At 45.2% G+C, this 22,214-nt stretch overlaps 1 protein-coding gene across 1 annotated transcript; it reads right to left on the reverse strand.

The window, feature by feature from the left end:
- Positions 1-279: 279 nt before the first annotated feature.
- LOC308571540 (neuronal pentraxin-1-like) lies at positions 280-21,405 on the reverse strand. The gene is made up of 5 exons (XM_081167134.1): positions 20,143-21,405; positions 8,333-8,513; positions 5,914-6,161; positions 3,832-4,011; positions 280-3,187 (listed from the first exon to the last, which is right to left on the reverse strand). Exons 1-5 carry the CDS (start codon positions 20,899-20,901, stop codon positions 2,978-2,980), a joined length of 1,578 nt encoding a protein of 525 aa, XP_081023260.1. The 5' UTR covers positions 20,902-21,405; the 3' UTR covers positions 280-2,977.
- Positions 21,406-22,214: the final 809 nt, after the last annotated feature.

Here is a 22,214-nt window from a genome sequence, read left to right on the forward strand (position 1 = left end):
AACTTTTTTCAGAAGCCGAACGTGCTCCATTTTGAGTGTTACGCTTCCGCTTTGAATGTTACACTGAGGTCTGTTTTTGCTATTTATTTTGCGTTTTTGTTTTTGCGGATTTTTTGTTTTGTTTTTGTGACTGTGTGGAACCCAGTTCAGCTATTGATTGATTGATTGATTGATTGATTGTGTGACTGCAGTACATTGTTTATTGCTTTCATTTCATGGATCAATGGTCTCGTTACATGTTGGTCTCGTTCATGTTGAATTGCTGTTTTAGGGTTTTTTTAAAAAAAGACTGGAATGGATTAATCTATGGGAAAGCGCATCTTGGTTTTGGAATGAACTTCCGGAACAGATTAAGTTTGAGAACCAAAGTGCCACTGTATTTAAAAGAAATGTGGAGGAAAGTCAAGGTCTAGTTTGATCATGAGCTAATATCTGGGGTCTTGGACAAGTGCTATCTAGATGCAATGTGTGTTATGAAAGAAACTTTTGGAGTCTTAAAAGCAAAGACCAAAAAGCATGTGGGAAAGGGTTGCAGTTTCTTTGGCAGGTTTATTGCATCCAGTTTGAAGTATGAAAATTCAAGACAATTAACATCATACCCCCATGTAGCTACGCCCATTCCACAAATGAACGCTATCAAAGCCCAGGAAAAAAACAGTATTTACAAAAAGAGAGAGTGATAGAAAACCCTATGCTAAGTTTATATATATATATGTACACACATACACAAGAGAAGACATTTGGTGTTTATTTGGAGCAAACATTAAAACTCTGGTCTGCATCCTTCATTGATTCCAACAAACCTAGGATTTCTGGCTTCTAGGCCCCTCCCTTGAAAGCCAAAACAGATGTGATGTGAGATATTCCTGATCTGCTATTACTGTAGATCTGCAATGGATAAAGCTAGCTGCTTCAAATTGATTTAATTCCAACATCACATCTCTTTCAGCCCTTTCTCCCTTGCAGTCCCAATCAGGTGTGGGGAATCTTTGCCGCTCCTGATTCTACTGAACTACAACTCCCATCTGCCCCAGCAAGCATGGTCAATGACCAGGGGTGATGGGAGTCGTAGTTCACCAGTATTGGAGTGGGGAGGCAAAGGTTCCCCACACCTGGTGTAGGCAGCCACCCAATGTCTCCTCCAGAGATTTTGGACATCCTTGCTTCTAGGCACACCTGCTCTCTTGCACTGGACTTCACTTTTATACTCTTATCCACAACGTAGTTGTATTCCTCTTTCTATTTATAATGGAGGGGTCCAAAATATTGCCCTACATTTACTAAAATGACAATCAATACAGATCCATACAACCATTTTGCCATTGTTTTTCTCCAGCACATACTGTGTTTTTGCAGTTAATCTGTGTCGAATGTGTGTATGAGAGTAGTTCATGGCATTCTCCATGTGACCAAGCACTTATTTTCTACCTGGTCTGTGTCTTCCATCATCCTGTGTTCTAATGTGCATGTTGTGAGTGTCAACTGTAATGAGGGTTGAGAATGTGAAGCACAGAACTGGGGTTTGTATATATGGGCAAATGTAGTAACCAGCCATTCCCTTTGTTGCAGCACATCAAAATCTGAGCTGCCACCAACAACAAAATATGCTTTTATGGTGATGTGCATTATGGATTTATGGTGTTTCCAGAATCTGACCGAATCCCATCAACCCACATATCAGCTTGCTTCTAGACTTTTGTGTTTCATTCAGCCCATGTCTACATTACACATTTGGAATAATTTCCCCCAAACAGTTGATTTTCTTGATATTGATGAACATATCTTGAAATATTTACAAATTAGCCTAAGATACACAAACTAGTGGAATTGGGTTAAAAACCTTTAGAAAAATGGTCATGTGAATCCACCTAAGGAGAGAAGCATCAGTGTAGAGGCACACGTTTTATACATATTGACAAAGAGAGCAAAATATTCCTACAGATCCTCCCCAAATCTTATAGGAAGGTCTAGATCCTGGAAGTTGTTCCCAAGGAGCGGAAAAGAGATGTTAAAATCAACAATGGTTCCGGAAGCGGGCTCCACCAAGTTTTGGGATAACTCATGGACGGGCTAAGATTGACACACAGAACTTTAACTCTCCTAATAGGATGTGTAGGGTGTATTTAATTGGTCAGTATGTTTGGGATGAGGGACGGAGGTCTTCCTGGTTAGAGGAAGCAGATAAGCTGAGGTTTGAGTTCACAAATGGCTATTTAGTTTAGTAAAAAACAACAACACAAGATCTTGTCTTCTGAACTGAGGAGGGAGTGTTAGAGATCTCCAAGACAAAAAAAAAAAAGTACCTAACTTTCCCTCCAATTCCTGCCAAGCATATTTCACAAAGGCAACAGAAGAAAGCTACTATTTAAAAACAGATTTAGAGATGGTTGGGAAACTCAGTTTGCCAGAGATTGGATAATCTATTTCCAATCATCTTCCCAATGAACCAATGCTGTGCTATTAAGGCCTTACAAAAGACCTATGTAAGCAGTCTCCTATATTTTACATGCATCTACCTTTATGTTCCACCATGAGAATGCCGTTTCCATTTACTTCACATATTAAGGAAATGCTCCATTCCAAAACATGATGGCGCCATTTTACAGTTGGGACAAAAGTCCCTCACCTTGACAGAACAGACATCAATGCTCCAAATGTTTGCTTACTTTTTAAAGGTAAAATTTTGATCAGGCACCCTTGTTGAAAATCCAGGCATGCTAGATTCCAGATCCGAAGATCTCCCTGCACAAAACTTGGCTACATACACCCCACCCTCTCCTAAGAGATCCAGGAGTACCCTTGTCCCAAATGGAAAGGTCCCCATTATTTTCCAAACCCTACCCTCTTTTATAAAAAACAAAAAACCACTAGGTATCTTTGTCTCTCCAGAAAATCCTGGGGGGGTTGTGCCCAGCCCCACCCTCTAGATTTCACTCTCCTCTCAAGAACCCAAAAGTCCCTCTTCCTTTGTAGCCTCTCAGTGGCAGGCATTAAATGGTAGCTTGACTACTCCTCCGTGAAGCTCCATGGAGGCTTCGGCCCAGTTGATGATGTCGCCACCAGCGTAACTGGTGCAGGTAGCCATCTTGTAAACCTCGCCTGGTGTCAGGATGTGGCCCCACATGTTGAAATCTGAGATTTCCCCAATGAAGGCTTGAGTGGCATCAAAGCGGCCACCCAGAGTGTCCTGTAGGAAGAGGAGTGGGGAAAGAGAGTGAACACACAGCAGGGCAAGAGAATCTGTGGCCCTCCATGTGGTGCTGGACTCCATAAGAACATAAGAGCCTGCTGAGCCAGGCCAAGGGCCCATCCAGCCCAGCTTCCAGTTTTCACACTGACCAACCAAATGCTTATGGAAAGCACACAAACAGGACCTGAGTGCAGAAGCAGTGTCCCCTTTGGTGGTTTCCAGCAAGTGATATTCGGAAGCATTTACCTCCTCTGAGAGTGGAGGTAGAACATAGCCTTCAGGGATCGTGGCCTTCTCCTCCATGAATTTGAATCTGGTTCTCATTAGCCCTAGCTGGCATGGCCAACTGTCAAGGATGACAACACACCTTCCAACATCTCAAGACCCCAAACCAGGACGCACATCTTTCTGTTTGTGCTCCTGCGTGAGTCACATGACCTCCACAAAATCACATGTCCCGTGTGAGATCACGCAACTCAGAATAGACACTTTTTTTCTGAGCCATGCTTGCACAGAACCCAAAAATGCATGTTTTGGGGCACTGCGTAATTCAGCAACACTTAGAGGGCTACATGTTCCCCATCCTAGATTTAGAGGAACCAGAAATGGCTCTCTATAAGTTATAATTGAGGGGTATTTACCTGCTCCTGGCCCAGTACGAAAACACCCCCAGGCTTCACTGGATGCCAGGGAGCCAGGTTCTCTCCGCTCCCTCTCCGGACTCCATCCTGGTAAGACTCCCAAATGCCATCCCGGGTTGACCAGGTCACACAGATGTGGTGCCACTTAGCATCATTAATGGCCAGTGGTAATGTGGCAGCCTGCAGAGAAAAAAGGTTAAAGTGGGGTGAGCAAACATCCTGAGCCCTAAGAGTATTGCTGCAATAAGTGTATCATGATTTGAATGGCACCAGCTATGTTGAACCTGCACAGCCTTGGAACTAGAAGAAGCAGGTTATAGCTGCCATCCAGACAGCTATAAAGCCTTGGGAATATCTCTCTGTGCCTCACCTCCAATGTTTTTGGGAGGGAGATCAATACAGTGGGAGAGGATAGGCAGGATGGAGCACAATATATTTTGCCGATCCAGTTTCAATGGAATCCTGAGGCATGCCTCAATATCCCTTCTGAGGTCTTTGCTGAAGGCCGTGGCCAAAGGACAAGCTGAAAAGAAACCATGTCTATAATGGGGTAATACTCTTAATAGGGCCAACCAAAAATTCACAGCAATGTGGCAACTTCTGAGTTCTCCAGAACACTTCATCGGGCAATATAGGATTGTGGGGTGAAGATTTTTATCTAAAACTAAACTAGCTGTGTAGCTTGCAATCTGCATCTTGGAAATGGCAACCTCGTGGCTACAACATCTAGTTGTGTACTTTTTGTTTCAAACTTTTCCTTGTCTGTCCCTTTGTGTGATATCCCATCTGGTGAAGAGCTATGGAGAAACTCAAAACATTGCCACATGTCTGGGACTTTTTGGCTGGTTCCAATAAAGACACGATGCAGCTGTGGACTCTAGAGTTGTAGCTGTAATTGTGAATGAATGGATGTTTGTTGATCAAGGTTTGTTCAATTGACACAATTTATTCCAAAACCAGAATTAGGTATGGGAGGATGTAGCTCACAGAATATTCTAATGCAAAAGTCAAGGTATCTATAGCTACTGTACATCTCTCATTTACAACAAATCTTTGGTCAAGATTTCTTAATCCCCTGTCTGTGTCCCCTCTTGTCTACCTTGTGAAGAATTCATTTTGTGTTGTATATCCCAGAAACCCAGCCCAGAAGGCCTGAAATGGCAAACAAGGCAGGCTTTTGTCTCTTTAATTTATTGTTGGGCCCTCTTCAGATTTGGTAGGACATCATTGAATTGTTCCAGCCCAAGTGATCATAAAAAAACTGTTTTTGGTTTTTTATTTATTGTAACCCAAAAGGCAGACGAGACAGAGGAAAAACATGAACATGGTGGCCATTCTTCAAATATATTTGATTATTTGATTTCTAGACCGCTTCATATATTTATAAAATATCTCTAAGCGGTGTACAGAAAACTGAAACAACAAAAGAAAGCGTTGACAAAATATTACAAAAATACACCGTTACCTATAAAAATGTTACATTAATACAAAGTTACTAATATATGAGAGAAAAATGTATGTGTGAGAAAAGGGACGCGGGTGTCGCTGTGGGTTAGACCACAGAGCCTAGGGCTTGCTGATCAGAAGGTCGGCGGTTCGGATCCCCGCAATGGGGTGAGCTCCCGTTGCTCAGTCCCTGCTCCTGCCAACCTAGTAGTTCGAAAGCACATCAAAGTGCAAGTAGATAAATAGGTACCACTCTGGCGGGAAGGTAATCGGCATTTCCGTGTGCTGCTCTGGTTCACCAGAAGCGGCTTAGTCATGCTGGCCACATGACCCGGAAGATGTACGCCAGCTCCCTCGGCCAATAAAGCGAGATGAGCACCGCAACCCCAGAGTCGGCCACGACTGGATCTAATGGTCAGGGGTCCCTTTACCTTTACCTTTACCTTTACCTTTACTAATATATGTAAATCAATATCAGTTCATTTTCCTTCTGACTCATCCTCCGTCTCTGCCTCCAGGTTGTCATCCAGGGTCCAAACTCTTAGTTCACCCACAAAAGTCTCACAGTGAGTCTCGCAACATATCTGACCACCGCCACCCACTCATGAAGCTCCCAGATTGGCCTTGCTCCCGTACCTTGTCATTGATCAGCAGTTCCATGGGGTTATTTCCCCACTCGATGAGCACCACTTCGTTGGCCTGGCCTGGCACAGAGTATGAGAAAGGGGTGCCCATTCCTGGTGCTGAACTGGACTTGAGCCAGAGGCAGATGGAGAAGGCAAAGATCTCGTGATGGAGCGTACGCTTCACCTTGACGTACATGTAGTTAGTGCGGAGGGGGAAGCCCACCCGGAAGTCCTCAGACTGCTTCTCCACCTTGTTTCCTGGAGGACAGAGGGGATCAGAGATGTGGGACTGAGCTGCCAACACAGAGAAATGGAGGGGAATTGGGTTTGTCCATCCATCGGCTTCTAACTGCCCAGTTTATCTACCAAGCATCCACCCCCCAAATACTCTTTTGATCCATTCCCATCTTCCCCCCACCAACTGTAACTAAGCCTGATCACCAGAAATATCATGCGCAATTTCCTAGTTGACTCCTCCCTCCACTTTCTCTGTGGACTTCCTTGTACTGGGTTTTTACACTGTTGTACACTCCTAGGGGCAGGTACCTCTTATTTGTAAAGCCCCATGCACACTGATGGTGCAAATGAAATAATATTAATGGACAACAACAGCATTCATCCATCACACTCTGCTGTCTGTCTCCTGAGCTGTCCATTTCCATTCATCATGGTCTATCCAGTCATATCTGTTCACACGGCTGCTAAAGTTTCCTTCCACCTATACAACAAGTGAATTCTGAGAATCCTTAAAATGGGCATACACACCTAACATTTGAAGCACACACCCCCTCTCCCGAGAAGCTGTCGTTTCTTAAGAGTGCTGAGAATTGTACCTCTGCGAGGCTAAGACTACAGATCCCAGGATTCTTTGCAGGGGATGTGCCTTAAATGTATGCTATGGGCACAGCCTTATACTATAAGGTTCGAAGGACAAGCCTCCAGCAGATATTACTCAGTGGTTTGAAGATCTTACTGTCATTTCTGTGTTTGAAAGAATGGCTTATAATTGCCAGTCTCATTTTAGGTATCTATCTGTACATATGGACTACTTATATTGATCCACACATTTAATTTAGGATTGATGGAATATATTATTGACAAAGTCAGCTGGCATTTAATTTTTTTTTCTATGTTTCTTTTTGTTGTATTTGCAAATTATGTTTTGTGTTTTTTTGTGTGTTTTTTTTAAAAATCTTTAAGGTTTCCTTGTATCCCACAACCAATGAACCAGCCAATGAGCCACATATGACTGCTTTTATCTACCAAGCCATGTTTTCAATGTTCTGTCACTGAGCCATCCATCCCCACATCTTTCATTCTGCCTCCCCGTGGATTTGCTGATCTACGAATCCACTGTGTTGTCATTCCTTCCACACATCCTTCCGCCCATCTCTCTTCTGACTGGATCATGATTCACCCCACTAAATAATGACATCCACTTATTCCACTGTCCACATGCTGATAAATTTATTTGCCTAAGAAATTAATTTTCTTATCCTTTGGCCCTCCTTAGCCTTTGGCCCTCCAGATGTCGCTGAACAACACCTCCCATCACCCCCAGCAAACATGGTCAGTGAGCAAAGATGATGGGGAGTAGAAGTTCAGCAACATCTGGAGGGCCAAAGGTTGCCCACTCATACACACTTGATTCAGAGCCAGCATGGCTCTGAAGCAGGGTTTGCCAGTGCAGTGGTGACCTCCACATGTTTTTGTTAGAATTCCTGCTCCATGTTTGCAGTCATGGGATTGTTGTCTATCACATGACGGTCTATGTTTTGAGACCACAGAGTGGGAAGTGACGGAGAAAGGATGTTTGTGTTACTGTGTTCCGTGAAGTGGGACTATTGTCCTTTGTTCTTTTTCTCTTTGCTGTCTGATGCTAGAGAGAGAGGGAGCCGTGTTGCAGTGCGTGTGTGTTTATATGTAAATAAAGTAGATTAGCCAAAATGCTGAGTTGCTGAGGTCTGTCATGCAAGCTGCAAAGACTCTGCGGATCCCTAAGTGTGCCGATGTCTGTTGGCATCGTTCGCTGTGATGTTTGGGCTGAAGAAAGCTTCTGAAGCTCCCGAACGATTGACCAGGAGGGAGAGAACATGCCAGTCGGGCATGTGTCTCTGCCAGGATCCTACTTGAGTGTAGGACGAGCTCCTGACAGTTTTTAGATTCCAATTCCCAGTCAGCATGGGCAGTGGTCAGGGGGAATTATGGGAGTTGTGCTCCAATAACATTGACTACCCTTTCTCTGGAGCAACAGAAAATGAATTTATTCTATGACAACCCTTCAGATACTTGAAGATGACTTCCTTCCTTCCTTCCTTCCTTCCTTCCTTCCTTCCTTCCTTCCTTCCATCTCCACCCCATTGTCTCAAGACCAAACCCCCTCTCCCCACCCTGACCCTGGCAACACCTGGTGTGTGACTGCCACTCACCTTTCTCAACACTGTGCCCATGAGAGATGTGCTTGTGTCTGAGCCCTGCAGCTGTTGGCACACCCACCGTGTGATGCTCAGAGGTGTTTGATTTCTCATGGATCTGATGCTCCAAGATGCTTATCTTTTTCTGGAGAGCATCGCGCAGGGACGTGGAGAAGACAGAGCTGTTCCGATTGTGCTGGTGAAGGCAAGACAGGCAGACATGTCAACCATTAATTCTATAACTCTGCCTCAAAACCCCAGAACCTCCTACCAGGACACTTCTGTTGCCTCTCTCATCTTTCTTATCCTGAAAGCTACTTTTTTGTGAAACCTTCTTCACAATCTATTAGTTCTCATCCCCTGCTGAACGTATAACCAACTAAACACATGGCCTTCCTGTGACTTTCGCCTCCATCTTCTTTGTGTTGAATTTTAGATTGTTAAGTGCCACAGAGAAAGAACCTGTGTTGCTTGTTCGTTGTTCTTTAAATGACTTTGGCTGCATACACACCATACATTTAAGCTTTAAATTTTAAAGCACACTTAAATAACATTCTTCCCCCCCCCCAAAAAAAAAAAGATTCTGGGAACTGTGGTTTGGTAAGGTTGCTGGGACTTACAGCTCTGTTGGGGGTAAAATACAGTTCCCAGGATTCTTGTGTACATTTGTGCTTTAAATGTATGTTGTGTATGCAACCATACACTCTAGTGGAATAATAATAATAATAATAATAATAATAATAATGCATCAGACCTTGTCTAAGACATAAAACAAACAGTTCGTTGACTGTACAATCCTGCATGTGTCTACTCAGAAGTAAGCCTTATTGAGTTCAATGGAACTTATTCCCAGATATGGGTCAACAGATCTGTGGCACTGGCTACCCGGAGCCAGCCCTGCTGCACAGCAAGTGTGACAAACTGCTTCAGGCAACACCAAGAGGGGGACAAGAAGTGGTGTCTGACTGATGCAGCAAGACTTTCTCAGGTGTTTTCTCAAATGGGGCCGGGGGCCGGGAGGAAGACATTTGGGTTCTGTTTCTGGAAGCAAAATATCTTGAGCCACTACTGCCAATTCCCACAGTCCCTTCCCTGCCCACAGGCCTGGACTGGGAGACCCACCAACTTTGATACTGTACCTCCAGTTTGGTGTGTTCCTGGATATCTAATTCTTGCTTACGTATTAAGAAGGGGGAAAGCGAGGGAAAAGGGCAGCAGAATTATTTTTAGTCACTGCACTCAGGTTAACACCTCAGATGCTCTAGTAATCTCTATTCCCACCCACAGTGATGGCAGTAGAACTGTCCTGTCCCTCCTTTCAAGGTTTCGTTTGTAAAAGCCATCACGTACGAAGCAGAATCATAAAACCATGTACAAAGGTGCTATTCAGAACATATTTTGAAGGCCTCTACTCTTTTTGAGAAACAAAATATCTTGGATTTCTTAGCTTCTGGGCACTCCAGCTCCACAGGAAAAACTGAACATTTTAAGAGAAAACACAGGAATCCTGTTTTGCATTCCTCCCTTCACTCCACAAAAAAAACCTGGCCAATAGATGGATGTGTGGGAAAGGGCCTTCTCAGTGGTGGCCCCTTGATCAATGTTTCTTAACCTTGGGTTCCCAGATCAGTTGAGACCACAACTCTCATCATCCCCAGCCAGTTTAGCCAATGGTCAGTTGTAGTCCAAGAACACCTAGAGTCCCCAAGTTGAAGAAAATGGGCTCAGGCCAGTGGTTCTCAAAGAGTGTGGCAGGAAGATTCAAGGACAATCTAAGAAATGTTCAAACATTTCAGTGTAGTATCGTATAGTATCAATATATACTTTTTTATTTGCAGGATATTTGCATTGTTTTATACAGTACTTTCTGGATGCCCCATGATCATATTAGAAAGTATTTTGTTCTCTATGTTATAAATCAAGCACTGCTAGGAGTCGTTTCTTTTTGTTTTCCAGTGTATTTCTTATCAATTAAAAAAAAAAATCAGTGTGGCAATGAGCAATTTTTCCCCCCTGAAAATGTGTCCCAGAGAAAAAAGTTTGAGAACCACTGGCTTAGGCTATGAAATTACCTAACTCAGGACAGAGATCTCTCTATGCCTGAAGTATCAGTTGAAAACAATGTTGTTCTGACATTCATTTCAGTAGGAAATTCTTACATGTTTTGTATTAGTTATCAAGCAAATTTGGGTGCGGGGGGGGGGGTTGTAGGGTGTCATTATTGTTTTTTTAATCGTGGTTTTATGATAGCTGTTTCCCAGATTATGGGTCTTGTAAATATGAGCTGTAAATGTTTTTTTATAAATACAAAACAAATAGTAGTAATAGTAGTAATAGTAGTAGTAATAATAATAATAATAATAATAATAATAATAATAATAATAATAATAATTTATTATTTATACCCCGCTCATCTGGCTGGGTTACCCCAGCTACTCTGGGCAGCTTCCAACAAAATATGAAAATACAATAGTCTGTCAAACATTAAAAGCTTCCCTAAACAGGGCTGCCTTCAGATGTCTTCTAAAAGTCTGGTAGTTGTTTTTCTCTTTGACATCTGGTGGGAGGGTGTTCCACAGGGCGGGTGCCACTACCAAGAAGGCCCTCTGCCTGGTTCCCTGTAACTTGGCTTCTCGCAGCAAGGGAACTGCCAGAAGGCCCTCAGCACTGGACCTCAGTGTCCAGGCAGAACGATAGGGGTGGAGACACTCCTTCAGGTAAACTGGACTGAGGCCATTTAGGGCTTTAAAGGTCAGCACCAACACTTTGATAGCAACAAATAGCAACACAACAGAAGCTGCTTTCATACCTCAGGGACTTTGGCTTCTATCCTGATTTGCAAGTGCAGTTCTGGCCCAGCAGCCTAGGCTCAGGATATCTAAAATACCACTTTCTACCATTTGTAGCTGCCCATCAATTGGATGTTCACCTGAGGCCCTCTTCTCAATAGCCCTGCCCTTTAGAGGTTAGGGCCTCCACTGTGGAAAAACCTCTCCTATAGAATTACCTCCCTAAACAAATGTCCCATGTCCTCTTAGCCCTTGTCAATGTATGTCTGGTGGGTGTTTTACACTGTTTCAATGGGAGCAACAAATCTCTTTGAGGTTTGTTACACTGGAAAGTCAGGATAAAGATCTTTTAAATAATCACAACAACACTAGCAATTAGAGCTGTCATCCACTTAAAGAAGCCTTAGGCTGTGTACACACTATACTTTTAAAGCACATTAGAAGCACATTTCTCCCCCCCTCAATAATTTGGGGCACTGTAGTTTGCTAAAGGTTGGTGGGAACAGGCAACTCTTTAAGGCGTAAACTTCAGTGCCCAGAATTCTTTGGGGGAAATCATGTGCATGGGACACGCTTCAGAGGCCATCGTGTGTACCTCATTCCCAGCCCTACCTGAAGATGCCAAGAATTGAGCATGGGGCCTTCTCCGTGCAAAGCAGGTGCTCTAGTACTACTGAGCCTCAGTTTGTACAGGGTTGCCAAAGCTGGCAGTGCCCATGAAAAACGTCCAGAGCGACCTCTCAGTTATTTGCTGCTTTGCTGCCAAACCTGTCAGTCCTGTCCTACTTGAGTTCTGGAGAAGGATTTTGGATGTATTTTTCTTATTTGAAAACAATAAAGGAAAGTTCTAACCAAATAAAAACGTCATCCTGTTTTGAAATGGACTCTTTACAGCTGGAAGAAGAAAAAGAAGAAGAAGAAGAAGAAGAAGAAGAAGAAGAAGAAGAAGAAGAAGAAGAAGAAGAAGAAGAAGACGACTTATTTTGCTCATAATATTTGTAGCGTTTGGCCACTTGGTAGTGTCACCTCAAAGTACAGCTGTGTTCTATTTCTATCGAGAGCAAATCACATTGAACTGGAAGTTGAAAAATAAGCAGACTTTAAAGCTGACTAACAGAAAATCATTTTGTAGCTTGTGCGAAACCTGCATAATTTGCCGAGGTGTGGGGGAGAGAGTGGAGACACGTTGCTTTTTATCCTACCTTAGTTCCCTGCAGAGCAGACAATACGCTCCAGAAACAGAGCCACCAAGCTAAGCTTGGTGCCAACTTCCACTCAGCTCCCAGGGTAAGAAAGCCCAGACACCCAACCCAGTTGACCCTACTGGGCAACTAGGGTGGGATAGTTACGGTCTTTCCCTCCATGATGGGTTGGACGTTGCAAGGGAGGCATGGTTCCTTTGGCCTGTAACCTAGTGGGCTTTGTGGCTATGTAGGGACTTCAATCTGTCTCCCTGGTTCTTGTATGACTCTCCCACCTGTACCCGACCGAGTCCAGATAAATAACAGGTAAACTATCTCCACCTTCACCCCCACCCCATCCAGTGTAAACTGTGTGGCCCTAGAGTAATAATAATAATAATAATAATTTTTTATTTATACCCCGCCCTCCCCAGCCAAGGCCGGGCTCAGAGCGGCTTACAAGCAATAATAAAAACAAGATGAGTGATTACAACTTAAAAACAAAAATAAAATACAACATTAAAATAATGGAACATTAAAATATTAAAATGGAGCCTCATTGCAGGAGAAGGAAAAGAAAAAAGAAAAAGGGGGCGGAGGGAATCAAATTGGCTCCAATCCAAAGGCCAGGCGGAACAACTCTGTCTTACAGGCCCTGCGGAAAGAGATCAGATCCTGCAGGGCCCTGGTCTCATGAGACAGAGCGTTCCACCAAGTTGGGGCCAGTGCTGAAAAGGCCCTGGCTCTGGTTGAAGCCAATCTAACTTCCTTAGGGCCTGGGACCACTAGGGTGTTGTTATTTATGGACCTTGAGGCTCTCCGTGGGGCATACCAGGCGAGGCGGTCCCGTAGGTACGAGGGTCCTAGGCCGTGAAGGGCTTTAAAAGTCAAAAGCAGCACCTTAAATCTGACCCTGTACTCCACCGGGAGCCAGTGCAGCTTGAAAAGCACTGGATGAATATGCTCCCATGGCAGAGACCCTGTGAGGAGCCTCGCTGCAGCATTCTGTACCCGCTGGAGTTTCTGGGACAGCTTCAAGGGCAGCCCCGCGTAGAGCGAGTTACAGTAGTCAAGCCTGGAGATGACTGTTGCATGGATCACTGTGGCCAGGTCGGGGCGGGAAAGGTAAGGGACCAACTGCTTGGTGCGGCGAAGGTGGAAAAATGTCGCCTTGGCTGTTGCTGTGACTTGCGCCTCCATGGAAAGGGAGGCGTCAAGGATTACACCCAAACTCTTAACGGAAGGCAATGGCACTAATTGGGCCCCCGCAAGAGAAGGGAGTTGGTCCCTCATCCCCATGCTATCCCGACCTAGCCATAGGACCTCTGTCTTCGAAGGATTTAGTTTCAATCGGCTCCCACGAAACCATCCAGCCACAGCTTCCAAGCATCTGGTCAGTGTGTAAGGGGCCGAGTTGGTGTGGCCATCCATCAGTAGATAGAGCTGAGTGTCATCAGCATATTGATGACAGCCCAGCCCAAAGCTCCGGATAATCTGGGCAAGAGGGCGCATAAAGATGTTAAAAAGCATTGGGGAGAGAATTGCGCCCTACGGCACTCCACACACCAAGGAGTGGCGTGACGACATTTCCCTCCCTAGTGCCACCCTCTGTCCCCGACCAGAGATAAAAGAGCACAACCAGTTACGGGCTATGCCCTGTATCCCCACGTCTGCAAGGCGATGGTCCAGAAGATCATGATCGACCATGTCAAAGGCTGCTGACAAATCTAAAAGGATCAGCAGTCCTGACCCGCCTCGATCCAGTTGTCTACGAATATCATCTGTTAGGGCAACCAGAGCCGTCTCCGTCCCAAAACCAGGACGGAAACCGGACTGAAATGGATCTAATGCCGATGTTTCCTCCAGAAACCTACCAAGCTGTTCAGCAACCGCTCTCTCAATTACCTTACCCAGGTATGGAAGATTTGAAACTGGGCGGTAATTGGATAGGTCTAAGGGATCTAATGAAGTTTTCTTTAAGAGTGGACGCACCACTGCTTCCTTCAGTTCCCCTGGGAATGTCCCCGTGTCAAGGGACAAATTGATAATTTCAACCAGGGGGGTCCGCGCAACATCTGGACACTCCCTAATCAGCCAAGACGGGCACGGATCAAGGAGGCAGGTGGTGGGCCTACCAACTTGGAGGAATCTATCCACATCAGTAGGGAGTATCCGATCGAAATGGTCCAACACTGGACCTGAAGTCAGTCGAGGGGCCTCCAGTTCAGTCACTGTGTCTAAATTGGCAGGGAGGTCACGGCGGAGCAACAGGACTTTCTCCGCAAAAAAGCTCGCGAATGCCTCACAGCTGTGGGTCGAATTTGTGCTTAAATTTGGTTGTCCTCCTAAGGACGTTATTGACCTAATTATTCTAAAAAGTTGTGCCGGGCGAGAGCTAGCGGATGCAATGGAAGCTGCAAAGTAAGATTTCTTAGCAGCTTTCATAGCCATCTCATAGGCTTTCATAAGCGTCCTATAAGATGTTCTTGAGGCTCCGTCACGAGTCCGTCGCCATACTTGCTCTAGCCGTCTGAGATCCTGCTTCATTTTCCGGAGCTCCTCAGTAAACCAAGGGGCCCGGTTTCGACGGGGTCGCAGAGGGCGCTTAGGCGCGATCTCATCAATGGCTGCCAAGAGCCGGTTATTCCAGTCCTCAACAAGGTCATCTAATGAGTCGCCAGGAGGAGCAGGGTTCCGCAAGGCTTGTCGGAATCTATCAGGATCCATCAGTTTTCGCGGACGAGCCCAAATAGGTTCGCCACCCGAGCCGGGGAGTAGCTTGATTGTCTATTTCAGAGATGGGAACCCCATAGCCCATAGATACTGTTGGACTCCAAGTCCCAGCAGCCCCTGCTAGCATGGCCAATGGTCAGGAATGACAGGAACATCATCCTCCAGGAACAACATCTGGAGGGTCACAGGCTCACCATCCATGGTCTATATTAGCCTGCCATGTCCCAGGAAGAATTTTTACCACATATCAGATTCAGCTGTACAGGAAACGTGTGGTGGAATTATTATTATTAGTAGTAGCAGTAGTAGTAGTAGTAGTTATTGAATTTATATATCGCCCTATACCCGGAGGTTTCAGGGCAGTTCACTGTATTGTTAATGTTCTGCGCTGTTACTATTTTTGTACACTGCTTTGTGTAATTTTCTTTCACGGTAGTTCACAGCAAAACATCTTCTCATTAAAATCAATGCAGCGAAATTCAACAATATCTGCAAAAGCTTGGTATTAGTCACTATCAAATGCCTGAGCCAGCACATAGATCTTAAATGCCAAAAACTCATCAGATTTAGCACTTTCCATTATTAGTATTATTTTCTGACTAAACCTCTCTGTCCAGGAAATGAAGGAATCCTGCCATCTAAATTACCCCCATATGATTTTACTGAAGCTGGACCATAAAGAAGGCTGATCGCCGAAGAATTGATGCTTTTGAATTATGGTGCTGGAGTCGGACACGACTAAACAACAACAACAGCATGATTTTACTTTCTATCTGAAAGGGCCATTGTCTAAAATCAAACCAGTCAATTCCCACCCCCACCCCCTTTTGAAGGCTTAATTAATCCTGTTTCCCACTTAGGCTGCAAACAGACCATACATTTAAAACACACCTAAATCCAACTACTTCCCCCAAAGAATCCCGGGAACTGTAGTTTTGTTAAGGGCGCTGGGAATTGTAGATTTTGTGATAAGTAAAGTACAATTCCCAGGATTCTTTGGGTGGGTGGAGGGGAATGTCCTTTACATATATGGTGTGTATGCATCCACATATAACCCCAGACAGAATGAGAGCCATATTGTGGGAATCCGGATATGCACAGGAGAAAAATGGGGCAGGACCTGTACAGGAATGGCCTCCGAAGGGTAATTAACAGGTGGTGTGTGAGGGGAAAGCTATGAAGGTGAAGAAAAGGGGCATGGAAAGGTGTGGAGCACAGCATGAGAGGCAGGTCAGATGGCCAGGTAGGCAAGTGGGGAGGGGGACACTAAGAGAATAGGCAGCACATAGTCTTCAATGGAAGTGCCATTCTGTGGTGTTCTCAAGACCCATTCTGCCATCTTAAATGACTCCTGACCTGTCCCTGAAGAGGAGGCGGATGCTCTTTCAGATCATATAATCATTATTATTTATGTGCCCCTAAAAATGTTGCAGCACCAAATGACCTCCTGAGTTCTTTTTTGCAGTGAGGGCCTGAGTGTTACATCTGCCAGTCCTTCACTCCATCTCATCTGTTCTCCCATCCTCCTTTGTCTCATCTATCCTGCTTTCCTTCCAACCTTCCTATGCATCTAATAATCCATCGATCCACCTCTGCGTTCCACGAATCCATTTGCATGTTTCCTCTCTCCTAGATTCCTGGCCTATTTGTTATCCCTCATCCAACAGCCATTTTGGGAGATCTTGCAGTTGCTCCACACGAGGGGATGCAATTGTAAGGTACGGGATGTGCAACGTGGTGAGAGAGGCCCAATTTAACATGGTCGGTACAGGCTTTACCTTTATCACGTATTATTATTGTTCGTCTCAACAACCCTGCGAGGAAGGTGAGGTGAGGGATAGCCTTTGAGAGGAAAGGACGGTTGGAAAGAATTCCTAAGGCCTAGATGAATGATGCCGCCACCCTGGCAGTAGTTTCGGCTGTTGTCAGAAGAAGGAGGGATGGGGAGGGAAAGGAAAACTTTGATCTTCATTAAAAACTTATAGTGAGCCATAAGGGGGGAAAACACTCCAAAATCATCAGGCAATATGTTGCTTGTGCAATGGGACTTTCTCCCCTCTCCTCCTCCTATACACCCCATAGTATTGTTTTAGGGGTTTGAAGGAACCCACAGAACAGTGCATGGGGGAATGGTGGGGAGGTCATTCCACCTTGCAGGCTGCCATGCTTGTCATAGCACAACATTGAATTCCACCCAAGGTCTCAATTTTCAAAATGCTGAAAAAAGAAAGTTCCTATTTCCCATGCTTCTTCTCTTTTTGTACAACGTCTGGAAAACTAAAAGGCTTGTGGTAAGTCCCCAATAAAGGTTTCACCCAGCTGTCGATTTTGGAGCTTGGTCGACATGTTATTCCTTTCTTGGGAGGTGTGGTAGGCCTCAGGGAGGAGGCTGGTGTGATATGCACTTTGGGAAATCAAGATTTGTGTGTTGGGGTGTGGGGGAATAAAGGCTCATGAAGACCATTTTCCCGCTGAGACCAAAATGCCTCTAAAAGGACCTGCTCATTTGCAGGTACTGAGATAGCTGAGTGCTATCTTGTGTGGAAAGACTGAGCTTGTAAAAAGAAATGAAATGACTTCAACTGGAACCAGAAAACTGACTTCAACTAGAATCATTGTGCTGTATCATGTGCAAGCTGTTGGTTCTGTTACACCAACCTCACTTTTGTAAAAGCAAAACAAGATGATTTTCTGTCTCTGGTTATATATGGCCACAGGGAGAGAGGGAAATAGACAGACAGACAGAGTACATGTGAGTGAGTGGTCATTTGTGATAAGTTCGGGAGGCAAAGGGCAGAGAGACCACTGACACCTAACAAAGATTTCACCTACATTTATCCCTGCGGTTAGGAAAAAGGTTGCGGGAGTTCCAAGAAACCATGTGAACTATCTTCCTTACTGAAGGAGATACATCGGCAGCTGAGATAGATATGTTGATGGGAGAGACAAGGAATACAGGGTGTTTGTGGAAAGTGGGGTGGAAGGAAAAAGAGGGAGGTGGACCTGAGGGCAGGAAAGCAACATGACACCCAAACGTTTAGAAAGTGTGTTAGTCAGTATGAAGAAAGGTAAAGGAAACTGTGTATGTTAAGAGTAGGGAAAAGAAGATTAAAAGGAGACTCAGTTGCAATCTCTGCCTATTTTTAGAGAGTTTAATACAAAGGTGGCAGAAGGCGATCTTTTCTCTCTTGCAACAGAGACTGGGACAGGGACAATGGGTTTACACCATACTATAGTTTTAGAGCAGCTCCCATCAGCCCCAGCCAGCCCAATGGTCAGGGATAATGGGATCTGCAGTCCAACAACATATGGAGTGCCAGATGTTGGCACCCTCAAGGGATAGGAACATGGGGTGTGGGCTGGATCACTTCTTAACTGAAAGAATGGTGGCCAACTGTATGTGATAAAGCCAGAAACGCATGCTCTTCAGTTGATGACTGCAACAAGAAGTGATGACTGAGATATAAATCCACCTAGAGAATTTTCTTTACAAAAATGACTTTCAGCCCAATTTTTTTCAGTGGAGTCAATTCAGATATTTTTCTGCCAGACATAAAGGGTAAAGGTGTATAGAAACTGTGATGAGAACCAAGCTACAGATGACCCAGCTCTAGAGATTTTACAGAGTGGGAAGAATCAGGACCTGATCGATATGGCTTAAGCAGGAGATATACTGCCTTAAGACAGAGAATATCCTCCTTTATCCACTGCTTTGTGCAGCATCTTGCCTGATGAAGGCCTCTGTTACAGAAGATGGATGAATAGACATGTAGGTAGGTTGATCAGTCTACAACGGCGTCCTTAAGAAATGAGATCCAAAATATTTCATAGAATCATAGAATTGTAGAGTTGGAAGGGACCTTGAGCTTCTTCTCATCCAACCCCCTTCTCTGCAAGGTATCAACTAAAGCATCCATGAAAGATGGCCACTCAACCTCTGCTTAAAAACCTCCAAGGAAGGAAAGTCCACCAGCTTCCAAGGGAGTCCATTCCACTGTTGAACACCTCTTACTGTCAGAAAGTTCTTTCTTGTAACCTGAAGCCATTGATTTGAGTCCTATCCTCCAGAGCAGGACAAAACAAGCTTGCTCCATCTTCCATGTGTGACAGCCCTCCTTTAGATATTTTAAGATGGCTATCCTATCTCCTCTCAATCTCCTCTTTTCCAGGCCAAAGATACCCAACTCCCTCAACCATCCTCATAAGGCTTGGTTTCCAGATCTTTGACCATCTTGGTCATCCTCCTCTTGTCCAGCTTGTCAACATCCTTCTTAAATTGTGGCGCCCAGAACTGGACACAGCACTCTAGGTGGGGGGGGGGGGGGGTCTGACCAAGGCAGAAGTCCTATTACTTCTCTTGATCTGGACAATATACTTCTGTTGATGCAGCCTAGAATAGCATTAGCTTTTTGTGCTGCTGCACCACACTGTTGACTCATGTTAAACCTGTGGTCTACTAAGACCCCTAGATCCTTTTCACATGTACTACAGGCAAGCTAGGTGTCTCCTGGGAGTACTGAGTGACCTTAATTTGTGATTTCCCCCATTCAGCTATTGTTGGTAGTGATGGGGTAGCTTCATAGGCCGTGTCTTCACTATAGCTTTAAAGCACCTCTCAAAGTATTCTGGGCACTGTTGTTTGTTAAGGGTTGCTGGGAATTGTAACTCTGTGAGGGGTAAACTACAGTGCCCAGAATTCTTTGAGCGAAATAATGTGTTTCAAATAAACTGTCAAAATATTAAATTTTGCTTCTCACATGCAATGTCCAAAAATCATCCCTATGGGTAAGACAACTTAGCCGTGTGAATCTATTTGTGAAGAGGAAGCAGGAAAGCTTGATGCGAGAAAGTGTATCTGACAGAATGGGAAATATTTTTGGACATTGGATTTATGGAGGGTTGTGTGTTAAATAAGGTGGGGTTTTTTTACCAGGGATAAGGAGCATTGCCTGCCCTTGTTTATTGTGATCACGTGAAAGGAGGGAGGGATGGGAGGCAAACTTGGGTGGTGAATATTTGGGTAGACAAGGAACAGATGGACAAATATGAGAAGAAAGCATAACTGGGAAAGATAAGGGATAGTTTTCTGGAGAAGAGGTGGCTGATGCACAAGACTTGGTACCTGAAGATGCTCCAGTCTCTCCTTGAGGGATTCCAGCATCCTCTCCATCTGGTTCACCCCAGATGTCTCCTTGGGTGGGTCTTCCATGGTGTTGGCAGCGGCAGCCCCCTTGCGAAAGGCATCGTGGTTGCTGTGCCCCACCTGTAGTTCATGGTGCTCCCGTTGACCAAAATGGAGGTACTCGTTCTCCCGGGCATGGATGCCTTCATGGGGATCTCGGTGCCCAGCCTCATGGTGTCCCCTGTGACTTTCTTCATGGTGGCCCTGATGCCCATCCTCGCGGTGGCCTTGGTGTGCATTCTCATGATGTCCCCTGTGACCATCCTCATGGTGGGTCCGATGCCCACCCTCGTGGTGGCCTCTGTGAACTCCCTCGTGATGCCCATGCCCATGGCTGTGGTTCTCTTCATGGTGACCACCATGGTGCTCCCCAACATGTCTCCGGGAATGGGCTTCACAGCGGCTCAGCTTGGCCGTCAACTCCCGCACCGTCTCCCGCTGGTCCAAGATCGTCTCCTTCTGGTGCACCACGGTCTCCCGCAGGTGCAGGATGGTTTCCTTGGCTTCCTCAAGAGTCCCTACCCAGTGCCCATTTCCCGCGCTGTTAGCCCCTGCTCCGTGTCGCTGCTGGCTGGCTGACTGGCAGCCGTTGTCCATATCCAGAGGCATAGGGCTGCAGATGAATTTGGGCAAGCCGTATTCAGTGGCCGGCATCAGTGGGGAGAAGATGAGGCAGAGCAACGCCCAATGCAAGGCCATCTCCACAGCTGTGATGGCTCTGGCGGATGGGAAAGGGATGGGGGTAGGGAGAGCAGTCCGGAATGGGTTTTGCAGCCAAGGAAGGAGGATGGAGGTGATCCTAGATAGAGGCTGGTGGTCTAGGTATCATGGACGTTGCCGCACAACAGATTTAGATGCAACCTCGATCATCTAGGCCCTCTTTTAGGAGGCCAACGAAAATCCCAAGGGGCCACCTCAGAGGCCTCTGTTAGAAAGGCGATCCGAAGGTCTTGATGGAAAAGTGGACGTTAATTCCAGCTGGAGCGTACAATGGAGGGAGTCAATTTGGGCCTGCCAAGTCACCAAACACGAATCAGGTCTTGCCCTCCCCTGAAATCTGGTAGCGTTGCCTCAGCCGTCAGAGCCTTTTCTCCCTTGCCGGCATCTGAGCTTTACTACCCAGCGGAACCAAGCTGCCAGCAGGTATTCCAACAGTGTAGGCAGGCGGGATTTGTGCTTTTCCTGCCTCTCCTTCCTTTTCAATTTGCCAAATCCGTTGGTGATGCGGAGACAAGCATCGTCTCCCCTGGCGACAGAGAAATTAATGGGCTTAAGGTGTCACGGCAGAGCTTTTTCCTTCACCCTTGCCCATCCTCCTCCCACCCCTGTTGCTAAGGCCTCTGCCTGGAAGCCTTTATAGAGCCCCTCCTCATGCCACTGCCCTCCTCCTCCTCTACCCCCACCCCAGCAGATAAGAGACTTGCAAAGCTAAAACTCCACTCAGAAGAATTAAGTTACCAGTGAGATACACAGAAGCTAAGTCTGAGCTTTGAACTAATTCACTGGTTTCTCATCTAATGAAAAATACTTACACGGGGCCCATTATTCGCAGGTAGAATAAGAGGACATAAGGGGAGCCAGGGTGTCAAGTAGGCCATGGGGGGGTGGATAGCAAGACGGGGGGAAATATCTGTGAAAGATATATCAATACGTCCTACCTGTAAATATTAGACATATATTCCAAAATATAGGGAAAATATTAGACATATATTCCAAAAGCACAAACAGTACCCCCCCCCGCCCATGTATTCGAACTCAGGGCTTATAATCATCAATTTCATTTAGATATCTCTTTGGATATTTGGACTGCCTATATTTAATTTATATGTTTAAATTATGGAATAGTCATATTGTTAATGCCAGCTAGCAATGGTGTTATTTTTATTATTATTATTATTATTAGTAGTAGTAGTAGTAGTAGTAGTAGCAGTATCTTCTTTCTTTCTGTTAGATTTGCATTTTTTTTTAAAGTAAAAATCAGATTGAGATTATAGTAAACTTCAGACAGAGCC

The sequence above is a fragment of the Podarcis bocagei genome (genome assembly GCF_964188305.1).
Source record: "Podarcis bocagei genome assembly, chromosome: 13".
In the NCBI taxonomy this organism is placed as follows: domain Eukaryota; kingdom Metazoa; phylum Chordata; class Lepidosauria; order Squamata; family Lacertidae; genus Podarcis; species Podarcis bocagei.

Excerpts from the sequence above, each read along its gene's own strand:
- LOC308571540 (XM_081167134.1), bottom strand. The coding sequence starts at position 20,901 with ATGGCCTTGCATTGGGCGTTGCTCTGCCTCATCTTCTCCCCACTGATG. Across the intron at positions 8,514-20,142 it reads AGAGACTGGAGCATCTTCAG|CACAATCGGAACAGCTCTGT; the intron begins GTACCAAGTCTT and ends TGCCTTCACCAG. Across the intron at positions 4,012-5,913 it reads AACTGCTGATCAATGACAAG|GCTGCCACATTACCACTGGC; the intron begins GTACGGGAGCAA and ends TTTTCTCTGCAG.